The 12,437-nt window shown below is 53.8% G+C and overlaps 3 gene segments (V, D, J or C); 1 reads left to right on the plus strand and 2 right to left on the minus strand.

Annotated features, from left to right (window-relative positions):
• Positions 1–5,814, plus strand: part of LOC135886365 (Ig heavy chain C region, membrane-bound form-like) — an 89,480-nt gene extending 83,666 nt beyond the window's left edge. The window contains 2 exon segments of the C gene segment in view: positions 1,669–1,808; positions 5,767–5,814. Of these exon segments, the coding sequence occupies positions 1,669–1,808; positions 5,767–5,775 (149 nt within the window).
• The window catches only part of LOC135886886 (immunoglobulin heavy constant gamma 2-like), a 131,428-nt gene that overhangs the window by 35,887 nt on the left and 83,104 nt on the right, over positions 1–12,437 (minus strand).
• The window catches only part of LOC135886769 (immunoglobulin epsilon heavy chain-like), a 199,510-nt gene continuing 198,831 nt past the window's right edge, over positions 11,759–12,437 (minus strand). The window contains 1 exon segment of the C gene segment in view: positions 11,759–12,198. Coding sequence covers positions 11,858–12,198 — 341 coding nt within the window.

Genomic DNA, 12,437 nt, shown 5'->3' on the forward strand with positions numbered 1-12,437 from the left:
GACTCCGACTCCAGCTGGTCAGCTGTAGGCAACAGGTCTCTGGTCTGTGTCTCTAGATCTCTGCCTTCCACAGGCAAGGGCTGTAATGGCCCCTGGGCTGGAGCCTCGACTGAGTCCTTCCTCCTTGGCAGTCAGTGCAGACTGAGCTGGGCTGCTCTTCTTTATACCAGCACAGCATTTGGAGCCTGCTTAGCATGGTCTGAGGGGCAGGACTTCCTCCCCCACTAGGGTGGGATTAACCCTGTCTTGGCTAGTGCGGGTTTGCACACCCCATCACAGGCACAAAATCTGGAAGGGAACCATTGGATTGAACTTCCAGTGGAAGTGGTGGAGTCTCCATCTCAAGATTTGTATATCCAGCCTGGGGCCCATTGCTCCCAATAAAGACAAGTCATTGGGCTCCATTGAGGGGTAGCTGGGTGAGATTCTTTGACCTGTGATATACAGGAGGTCAGGCTCATTGCTGTAATGGTCCCTTCTTGCCTTAAGATCTACAAAAGCCCCAGTCAAGGTTTCAGAGCTAGGAAGGTCACGTCAATTATCCACCACTGAACTCTGTGGCCCAGGCCATCGAGTGCGCTGGTGAGTGAATTAAGATTTCAGCTGGTACATCCAGACAGCTGAGGCCTCTCATGCCAGCCCTTTGAGTAACAAGGAGTGTACTAAGTTGCGGAGGCTCCAGGCCATTTCCCAGGAGGCGTTCGTGCTGTTGACAAGACACATGGATGGGCTCAGGGAATGCTGGGCTGTGAGTCCTTCCAGCTCTTGGGAACGGGTTCCCAATGGAGCCCAGGCTGGTGGTGAGTGAAAGAGGCTCCTACTGAGTGGTATCCCATGTGCAATGAGTTGGGAGAGGTCTTTACTCAGTCCCCAGGACACAACAATACAGACGGCTCAAGGAATTAGAAATGGGCCATGGAGACGTCTGCCTACAGGGACTGAGGTCACTGCTGTGTGACGGTGGCAGAGTCGCTCTGAGAAATCAGTTGGGGGCCATCACTTCTGTTTCCAGCGTCCTGACAATATGGGGCAGCTCAGGGTGTTGGTGATGGGGTGGCCATGCCTTTCCCCCTTTTGTAAGTTTGCCCAAATGTGGGGATGGGCGGCAGATCTTCCCCCTTCTCGGAGCATGGGTTGCAATGGAGTCCAAGCGGGTAGTAGCTTAAAAGTTGTTCCCATCAGCTGGCCCTGTAATTAGGTGTATGACAGTCATGTGAAGAGGTCTCCACTGAGTTTGGGACCCCAATGTGCTAGGAGCTGCACACACATAGAGTAAGAGACAGTCTCTGCCCAGAAGAGTTTAATGTCCAAACAGAGAAAGGGTGTGAAGGGAAACTGAGGCACAGAGAGAGGAGGTGAATTGCCTGAGGTCCCTCAATGTCAATGACAGAGCTGGGAATAGACCCATGGGGGTCCTGAGTCCAATCCTAGTGCTCTGTTCATTGGAAGCTGGGGGCTGAAATCCCTGAGGCTGCTCTGAGAATTGCAGCCTGTGACGGGGGGTCTCCACCTGCAGCCTGCCGGTCTCTCCTGGCAGGGAACCCTCTGTCTCTGGCCCTGGACAGGAACTCCTGCCAAGAGCACAGATCGGAGCTCCCTGCTGGGCCCACTCAGCTCCTTGGCTTAACGAAGAGGCCTCTCTAACTGGCCCATTTATCTCATCCCCAGCTCCTCACTGCCTGGTGGAGGACCACGACATCTATGTTGAAGGAGGAGAGGAGGAATCTGACAGTCTCTGGACACCTGTTGTCTTCATTGCTCTCTTCCTGCTCAGCCTGTTGTACAGCGCCGGCGTCACGCTGGTTAAGGTAATAGCCACAGCTACCTTCATGGTCACGCTTCACTGCTTCTAGCAATAACCAGTGCTCAGTAATCTATCCCCCCCATCAGCCACCAACCATCCTCGGTAACTACTCAGTCACCCACATTCAGTGATGAAATTCAATAAGGACAAATGCAAGGTATTCCACTTAAGAACGAACAATCAGTAGCACACATACAGAATGGGAAATGACTGCCTAGGAAGGAGTACTGTGGAAAGGGATCTGGGGGTCATAGTGCATCGCAAGCTAAATATGAGTCAACAATGTAATAGTGTCGGGAAAAAAACAAATTTGGGGATGTATTAGCAGAAAACACGAGAAGTAATTCTTCTGCCCTGCTCCGCGCTGATACGGCCTCAGCTGGATTATTGTGTCCAGTTCTGGGCACCACATTTCAGGAAAGATGTGGAAAAATTGACAAAAGGCCATAGGAGAGCAAGAAAAATCATTTAAGGGCTTGAAAACATGAGCTGTGAGGGAAGATTGAAAGAACTGGGTTTGTTTAGCCTGGAGAGGAGAAGACTGGGGTAGCCGGGGCGGGGGAATGACATAACATTTTTGAAATACATAAAAGGTTGTTACAAAAAGGAGGATGAAAAATTTTACTTGTTATCCTCTGAGGATAGGACAAGAAGCAATGGGCTTAAATTGCAGCAAGGTCGGTTTAGGTTGGACACTGGAAAAAACTTCCTACCTGTCAGGCTGGGTAAATACTGGAACAAATTGCCCAGGGAGGTTGTGGATCCTCCATTGTTGGAGGTTTTTAGGAACAGGTTAGACCAGGGATCGGCAACCTTTGGCACGTGGCTCGCCAGGGTAAGCACCCTAGTGGGCCGGGTTGGTTTGTTTACCTGCCGTGTCGGCAGGTTCGGGCGATCGCAGCTCCCACTGGCCGTGGTTCGCAGCTCCAGGCCAATGGGGGCTGTGGGATGAGGGATGTGCTGGCTGCCGCTTCCTGCCACCCCCATTGGCCTGGCAGCTAAACAAACCGGCCCGGCCCACCAGGGTGCTTACCTTGACGAGCCGCGTGCCAAAGGTTGCCGATCCCTGGGTTAGACAAATACCTGTCAGGGATGCAGGGCCGGCTCTAGGTTTTTTGCCGCCCCAAGCAAAAAAAATTTTGGCCGCCCCCCTGCCCTTTTTTTTGGCTTTTACACACGTTTGCACTTTGCAATGTTGGTTGTTGTTGTTTTGTTTTGTTTGACTGGGGGCGGTACTGATGCAGCATTGGGCAACGACTGCATCTGAATCTGCTTGAGCCAGGTGTATCTGCCTGAATTTCTTATTGAGACAGAGGAGCTGAAACGCCCCATGGGCCACTAGAGCGCCGGAGTAACTCGTGCGCCTGTGATATGTGCGGAGGGGAAATACAGACTAGAGAGGGACATTTCCAGAGGCTTAAATCCCCACGTGCTTTGCTGCCCCGGTGTCACGCCTGGGTCTCTTGACGGAAGGCTGCGGGCTGAGCGAGAGCCCTCAAAAGGGGACAGTTATCTCCTGAGACAGCCCTTGGCTCTCCTGGACACGCTCCGTAGTTCAGTCTTACTAGGAGCTGGGCTGCTGCTTCGGAGCGCTTTCTGCTACGTTCGCTCATTTCAAATGAGCCTGACGTTCCCCAAATCATTCACTGACATGGGTGAGGAGCGCGCTGGAGAATTGCCTGCTGTCCGACGGGTGCTAATCCCGACACTGCCACTTGATCAAAGGGTCGGGTCATTATCCTTAAAAAGTTGTGCCTGAATGAAAGGATTTCTCCCGGCTCAGATTCGTTTCCAAGGGGGCGGGGAAGGGAGAGAAGAAGGGGAAAGCCGGGCTAACCCTTGAAGGGGTATTTCATGGCACTCTCTCCCGGTGCGCAGGGCCAGCTCTAGGTTTTTGCTGCCCCAAGCAAAAATTTTTTGGCTGCCCCCCACCCCAGACCTAGGCTCTCCCCCCCACCGGCACCCCCTGCCACCCCAACGCTGGGCTCCCCCCCACCAGTGCTAACTCCGCCCGCTCCCCCCTCGCCTCCAGCTGGTCCGGCGCTGGCAGGGTCGGGATAAGCAGCGGGGCTCCTGGGCCGCGCCTCAGCCCAGGGTCCCTCCAGCCAGAGCTCCCGCCTCCAGGACCGGCCAGACCCGGGAGGGCTGAGGAGCCGGGGCAGGGCAGCCCCAGAGGGAGCAGAGACCCGGAGAGTGGGACGCAGGCCCCTCATGGCAGCGCCCCGGGCACCGGTCCCCACTATGGCCCCGCTGCTGCTGCTGCTCCTGGCTGCCCTGCCGCAGTCCCTGGGCGGCTTGGGATGCTTTGCCCAGCCCCGGCTGCAGCGCTGGGGGGAAGCTGCCCTGCGGCACCTGCAGGCGGCTCCATGCGCCCCGCGGGGCGGCCCCCAGCCCGAATGTCCCCCGCTCGGAGCCTGCCCGGCCCAGCCACAAGGTGTGGGCGCTGCTCCCCCACGGCGTGAACCGCAGTAGCCCCAAGGCGCCCCCCGTGCACGATGTGCTGGTGCTACTGCCAGGGCCGGCTCTATGCTTTTGCCACCCCAAGCAACAACAACAAAAAAGGCTGGCCGTAATGCCGCCTCTGAAAATGTGCCGCCCCAAACACCTGCTTGGTTTGCTGGTGCCTGGAGCCGGCCCTGCAGGGATGGACTAGTTATTACTTAGTCCGGCCTCACGGCAGGAGACGGGACTAGGTGGCCTCTCGAGGTCTCTCCATGTCACATATGTCTATGATTCTATGGTTGTCAGAGGCTAAAACCAAAGTCAGGAATTAGAGCCCAGGTTTAGGAACAGGTTACCTGGAGAGAGGACAGCCTGGGTCCAGGACAGGAGCTGGGCTGGAGCCAGACAGGAGCAGGGCTGGACCGAGACGGGAACAAGGCAGGAGCTGGAACAATCCGACACAGCCGCTATCACAGCCCTGGGGAAATACTTTGGGCAACTGCTTAAGCTCTGCTGGGCTTATGAGCCGGTCTGCTGACTCTGCCCAGCAATCAGGGCGGAGCCGATCAGGCAGCTACAGGCCAGGTGCGCACGTCAGGTCGCCTGGGACTGGCTCTGCTGTCAGCCCTGATTCCTGACAGTGCCCAACGATCAATCAGAGATAATCAGGAATGATTACTTGTTAATAATCCACCACCCGTCATCACTAATTAACGAGCTCCCATCAGGGTTGATTCGGCAGTGATCAATAAATGAATCAACAGACTATTAGCAATTCCAATCATTTATCACTGAGAAATCAATAATCTGGGATTGGCTATCTCTGGTCAGTACCTAGTGATCTGTAATTAATGCTGAATAGCCATTAATCTGCAATGAATTATCAATAATCAACACTCACAGATCAGTAATTAATGTTAAACAATCAAGGATCAAGCATCAACCATCAATAAGCTGCTAGTAATTATCAGCTGATAATAATCACTTATCAATAATCAACAATTAATGATCAATGACCAAAAATGAATGATCACTAATTAAGAAGCCAGAACAAATGTTCACGGAGCAAGGATCAATGAGCGTCTATCACTAACCACTCCGCCATGATCATTAAGGATCAGTCGTGGGGCCCAGATGCACAAGGGCCATAGGTGCCTGTGAAGCCGGTTCTGTGGCGGGGACATGGTGGAAGGCGCCTGGAACCAGAAGCGGAATCGGCTTAGACAGCTGTGGCTCCAGGGTGTTGGTGTGCGGCACCCGCTGGGCAGTGGCCGTTCCCTGAGGCGGTTTGACAAGGCTGGTGTCTCTGTCTGGAAGTTGAGCTCCAGCTCAACCCAGACATCCTGGCAGGATGCAGGCGTGGCTGGGCGAGGTCCGTGGCCCGTGCTATGCATCAGGACAGGCTAGATGGTCCCAACGGTCCCTTCTGGCCTTGCTCTCCCAGCGTACGATACTGGGTGTGAGCCCAACGCCGGGTCCAATGGTATCGGCTGAACCCCTCTGCTCTCTGTGTCCCACAGGTGTGGTGAGTGTCCGGCTCCAGGCTCCTAGGAGGTGGCCAGCACTGCTTCGTCCTCTTCATTCCCTCCCTCCATCTTCAGCCCTCCCGGGCTCCTGCCCTCTCTCCGGACACCTGGAGGGACCATGTTCCACGGCAGCTCAGAGGGCGCGACAACGGCCGCTGAAGGGTCTGAGCTCAGCAGAGCCCAGAGCAGGGAGGGCAGAGTCCTTCCCCAGACGTCCCCGTGGGGCAGCCCACGCTGGAGCTTGAACTCAGCCCCGTGCCCCTCAATCCTCCACCCCCGTCCCATGGCAGGGACCGGATTTCCGTGTGTGTGTGTATGTGTGTGTGTGTGTGCGCACATCTGTGTCCCAAGCTCTGGTCAACCTGGACTCTGGCGAAGGAGAAGAGTCTCATTGGCTCCTTTCTTTAACTTGCAACTTACACAGGAATTTTGTGTTTGATCCAAAATAAAATGAGTTCAAAATTGGTAGCTGCATTTCAGGGTGGTTTTGGGGGATTTAACCAAGGAGAACGCTACCCACTGTATGTCTCAGTGCCCAGGTATCTATCTACGCATCCGTCCATCCTCATACATACACATCTTTCTTTCTTTCTTTCTTTCTTTCTTTCTTTCTTTCTTTCTTTCTTTCTTTCTTTCTTTCTTTCTTTTTCTCTCGCATGCCCCCCTATCTGATCAGTGGCTTTCCCTGCCCCAGAGATCTCCCCTTCCTGCCCCTCTGTCCCAGCCTGTATAGGCTGAGGGACGAAGCCCCAGATCTCTGGGTTTGTAGCTAGGCCCCCTATCTCCGAATGGAGCCAGTTCAGTGGGCGCCCATCATTTTATTCTCCATGCCCGGAGGCTCCCCCTACAGACACGACATGCCCCTCTGGAGGGCGTCAGGGGTCCCTGAAAGTCAGGGATGGAGGTTATGAATGCGATGCAGCCTGATTTGTATATTTATTTATTTATTTATTGTCTCTCAGTGCACACAACAAAAGTCTCACACACACACCACACACAAAAATCCCAACGAAGAGCTAAATCTGCAAAATACAGCATGACAGACACAACTCTGGCTATGGTCCTGCCCCAGGGCAGGGGGCTGTCTGGCGCAGGGGGTGGGGAAGGGACATGGGGCCTTTCCCCTCTACGGGGTGCTGGCTCTGATCCAGCCCCAGAGCAGGGACTGTTGGGCTCAGGAGGGTGGGAATTGGGAGAGGGGTTGTTTCCTCACTAGGGTCGCTGGTTCCCTGCATGACACGAGTTGTCCGGTCTCAGCCAAGCTCCCAGCAGGGCTGATTAGGCCATGTGGGGTGAGCTCCTCGCTCCCCCCAGGGGAGTCTCCCAGAGGCACAGCACTGGTGGGGGGCAGCTGTGGGACTGAGGGCGGTGTCGCCAATGAAGCCGGGAGTCCTGGCCCCTTGTCTCTGGGCGGACGGGGGCAGCGGCCCCTACACCACGCGCTGGATCACGTTCTTGTACTCAGGGCTTCTCACCTTTTTCAGCTGTACCATGGTGGAGAAAAACCACTTCACCTGCAGGGGACAGAGAGAGCAAGGGTGAGAGGGGTCAGCGCTGGGGGGAGCTGCTCTGTCTGTCTGTCATTCCTTACTGCTTTTATGTCTGTGTCTCATTCATTCAGTCTCTGTCTTATTCACCCATTCTTCTTTCTCTTTCATTCTTCTCTTCTTTCTTTCCCTTCTATGCTGCCCTCTACTGTGCTAAACTTTTTCTTTCCTTCGTTCCTACGTTCGTTCTCTCTCTCTCACCTTGAACAGGGTCACGGTGGCGCTGTAGCACACGCTCAAGAGGAAGAGGGTGATGAAGACCGAGATGGTGGACCAGAGGCCGTCTAGCTCCTCATCCTCGTCCTCGCTGCAAAATTCACCTGACACGATCACCTCTGTTGGGGAGAGAGAAAGAGATGTCAACTCCGACTCAGCCACTGGGACAGATAGAGCTTGGACTGTGCGTCCAACACCAACCCGCCTATCCCCTTCTCTACCCATCCTTCCATCCCTCCACCATTCCCGCTCCAGACACCCCCAGCCATCCTAAACCACACACCGCTCCACCCATCCATTTCTAGATACAACCATCCATCCATAACCACACACCCTTCTACCCATCCATTTCTAGATACAACCATCCATTCATGACCACACACCCCTCCACCCATCCATTTCTAGATACAACCATCCATCCATAACCACACACCCCTCTACCCATCCATTTCTAGATACAACCATCCATCCATAACCACACACCCTTCTACCCATCCATTTCTAGATACAACCATCCATTCATGACCACACACCCCTCCACCCATCCATTTCTAGATACAACCATCCATCCATAACCACACACCCCTCTACCCATCCATTTCTAGATACAACCATCCATCCATGACCACAAACCCCTCTACCCATCCATTTCTAGATACAAGCATCCATCCCTGACTACACACCCTCCACCCATCCATCTCTAGATACAACCATCCATCCATCCATCCATCCATCCATCCATCCATCCATCCATCCATCCATCCATCCATCCATCCATCCACACACACCCCTCCATCTATCCATCCATGACCACACACCCCTCCATCTATCTATCTCTAGATACAACCATCCATCCATCCCCACTCACCCCTCCACCAATCCATCCATGACCACACACCCCTCCATCTATCTATCTCTAGATATAACCATCCATCCATCCCCACACACCCCTCCACCTATCTATCTCTAGATAAAACCCTCCATTCATCCAACCATCCATTCCACACATCTTCACTTGCTCTCTCCCTTTGCACACCCTCTATCTCCCTCCGTTCCCACAAGAGAGGTGGCTCAGGATCCCTTAGAGGGTAAATCCATAGGGGTGTGCGAGGTGCTGGGATGCAGCCGCAACAGGGGAGCCCCCTAAAGTCCAGGATGGATGGATCTCATGCGTGTACCTCTATGACACTGATCCCAATGTACCTAAACACTCAGGAGTCACTTCTGATGGAACGCAGCCACCTCTGGGGCTGTTTATTTAGGGCTCCCTTGGGTGGCACTGGGACGGTGGCATCTGGTGGCTGTTTATAGAGCTGGTCTCTGGGCTGGCACTGAGATGTGGCCCCCTTTGGTGTGGGACACAGGGGCTGTTTAGATAGGGACCCCTTGCCCAAATGCCAAGCTGTAGCTGGCATGGGGCCTGCTGGTCACTGTTGCTTTGATGAACAGAGCCATGAGTAATTTAATGATGGGGAGGCTCAGGTTTATCTCTCAGGGGAAAGATGGTTCCCCCTGTAGCACAGCGCCCCCCAGCATAGCAGTGGGGGCATTGAGGTCAGCTCTGACTGTGAGGGAAGAACACCCCATACTGAGCCCACTGCCGTGCTCCCTGCAGGTGTGCATGGCTTCTGGATGATGCAGGCCTCACTCCCTATGTAAAGGGGGCTCCAAGGATTTGGTTGGAGTTGGTAGCTGCTTCTTAGATGTGGGTGAGGTATCCCCGTATAAACTGACTCCTGCATACCCCACCCCAGAGTCAGACATATCTCAGTGCTGGGTGAGGGGTCCATGTATAAACAGCCCCCATGTTCCACCCCAGAGGGGACACAACTCAGCACGGGGTGAGAGATTCCTGTAACACCTGTCCCAGAGACGGGAGTGGAGGGAGAAGTGGCTGCCTCTGGGTGCATGTTTATGTCTCTCTGTGTTGTGTGTCTCTCTGTGTGTACAAACACGACAGCCCAGGTGGGAGGGTCCCTGGGGCATGCCATGTTACATATGTGTCCATCTGTACCAGATTTCTCTCTCTCTCTCTCAGCAACCCCCGCAGTCTCTGCACTGCCCCAGGATAACAGCCCTACCACTGCCGCTGCAGGCTACCCACCCTTTGGCACCATGTGCAGAGCGCTGTGCTTGGCACTGGTGTCTTCAAGCCCTGCGCTCACCCATCCAGCCCTGGGGCTGACACACACACGTGTGCAGGTGCCCTGTGGGGCTGCGTAGGAGACAGGGCTCATGTGTGGGGGCATAGGGGTATCTGCATCCTCTGCCCCACCCCACTGCCTGGGGCCCCCTATGTCACCAGAGCTAGTGAGACTTTAGCTGAGCCCTTGCTTAGTGTCTGCTCCACATAACAGCCCTACTACTGCTGCTGCTTTGCGAGCACTGGGTGCCAGGAGCTGATCCCTGGTGCGGGGTGTTTGCTGTATGTTGCCCTATCACCCCCTCCCCAGCTACTACAGAGGGTCGGGGGTGGAGGGAGACCCCTTAGCTTCTTAGCCAGCAGGGGAGGTGTGTGTAGGGGTCAGGGAATTTGAATTGCCCTCCCTCCACTGATTCTGTCTGGAAACTCTCCCTGCTCCTCTCTGGGGTGGGATGGGATGTGGGGTAAATGTTGACCCTGACACAGCGCCCCTCTGGTTCTAGCCTAGAGGACCTTGCCTCAGTAGGATCCTAGGGATTGCTTAGCCATTCATCCATCCTTCCTCATCCATAAACAGCCATCCATCCCTATATCTTCCATCCATCCCTCCTGATCTGTACCATCCATCCATCCTTGCTCATCCCTAACCATCCATCCACCCTCATCTGTATCTTCTGTCATCCATACGGATCTGTACCCATCCATCCATTCTTGTTCCTAACCATCCATCCAATGTCCCATCCATCTGTCCATCTGTCCATCCTCATCCCTCACCGTCCATCCATGCAACCCCATCCACTTATCTATCTATCTATCCCTTTCAGTATTCATCTACCCCTATCCTTCCATCACCATCGGTACCCATTGACACTCATCCATTCATTGCCATCCATCCTTTCCCAAATATACGTAGTCAGCCATTATCATATTTCCCCATCCTTTCATCCCCATCTATCACTCACTCACTATGTGTAACAAATCCTTCATCCATCCACCTGCCCATCCCCATCGGTACCAATTCAGTGCCATATGTAACTACCAATCCACCTCCATTCATTTATACATCCATTCATCCCCATCTCCACCCATCCATCTATCACAGTCCATCCATTTATCCATCCATCAATCAATCCTTCAGAAAGTGTACCCATCCAACATTCGCCATCCATCCATCTATACCCCCCATACACACCCCTCTATCCATCCATACATCCCCCAACACACCCCTCTATCCATCCATCCACCCATCTGCAGATCCCCAGACATTTTTTCTATCCCTCTGCATCTATTTATCCATTGGCATCCACCCTCTTTGAACCATCCAACCATCATTCCCTGTGTGTAGTGCAGTCTAGTTGCAGGCACAGTGGGTGGGACACTCAGGACACCTGGATTCTGTTTCTAGCTCTGTCATTGACATGCTCGGTAATTTTGGGCAGGTCCCTTCCCCTCTTGGTACCTCTGTTCTCCTCCTCCTCTTTCTCTATTTAGGCTGTGAGAAGGACTGCCTGCTGCTGTCTGTGCTGTGCCCATCTCAACAGGGTCCTGGTCTCAGTTGGGGGTATAGGGGTTAATTTAATCCAAATAATGATCTCCCTATTTCTCTCTTCCTCCTTGTGATATCTCTTGGTGTATTAGTCCTGCCATCTGAAGTATGTATCCATCTAATCATCTCTCTGAACACCTGGCCTTCCAGCTGAGATTGGCTTGAATGTGTCTGTTCCTCTGCAGTATGTATTGTGTAACTGTGCATCTACCCACTCTCTCCATCACTGTGTCCATGGTGTGTATGTACTCGTGCAGGCATTCATCCTTCCTTCCATGGCATGGACCCACATATCTACCCATCCTTCCTTCCTATGGCATCTACTCATATTTCCTTCCATGGCATCTACCCGTGTATCTCCCCATCCATCCATGGTATATATGTATCCACCCATACAGGATCTGGGAATTGGCAGCCCCAGCCTTATAGCATCTCAGTTTCTCCCAGACTGCAACCTGGGACCTCGTCCACCTTGGGCGACCCACAGATTTCACCCAGTCACACCACAACAAGGAGACCGGGGGTGAGCTCAGACTAGTTCCATTTATTCACTTGTTGTCATTGAGGGCACAGAGATTATTTAAAGGAAGCTGTACTGGACAGTGCTAGCAGTGGGGCTGGGAGGAGCCATCTTCATTTACCAGAGACTTTGCTGACACTGCGTTGGGTGAACTTCAACGAGAGGGCTTCGTGGATGACCATGCAGGTGTAGGTGTCCCCACTGTTCCAGCTGGCTTTGCTGACGTTCAGCTTGCTGTAGAGGAAGAAGTTTGAGTCGCTGGTTCCGTCCTTCATGGGTGGAGTGGTGATATAGTTGGTCTCATTTTCACCTTCATGGTTCTTCATCCACTGCACCGAGATGTCCTCGGGGAAGAAGCCCCGCACCAGGCAGGTGAGGCTGACGGAGTCTCCTTTGCTGCTCAGCTCCTCGTTGTGGGGGCGCAGGAGGTAGACGCCCGGGGCAGAGTGCTTGCCTTCGGTGGGTGGGGATGGAGGACACAGATAAGCCATGCACATAACTCATCTGGGGCACATATGGAGAAGGATGGTGTGTGTGTGTGTGTGTGTGTGTGTGTGTGTGTGTGTGTGTGTGTGTGTGTGTGTGTGTGTGTGTGTGTGTGTGTGTGTGAGGGTAGTAACATCCCCTCTCTCCTCCAGGATGGAGGGGCTGGGGACTGGGAGCTGGTAGTCCTGGAGCGCAGGATGGGGATAG

The sequence above is a fragment of the Emys orbicularis genome, chromosome 12 (assembly GCF_028017835.1).
Source record: "Emys orbicularis isolate rEmyOrb1 chromosome 12, rEmyOrb1.hap1, whole genome shotgun sequence".
NCBI classification, from domain to species: Eukaryota; Metazoa; Chordata; order Testudines; family Emydidae; genus Emys; species Emys orbicularis.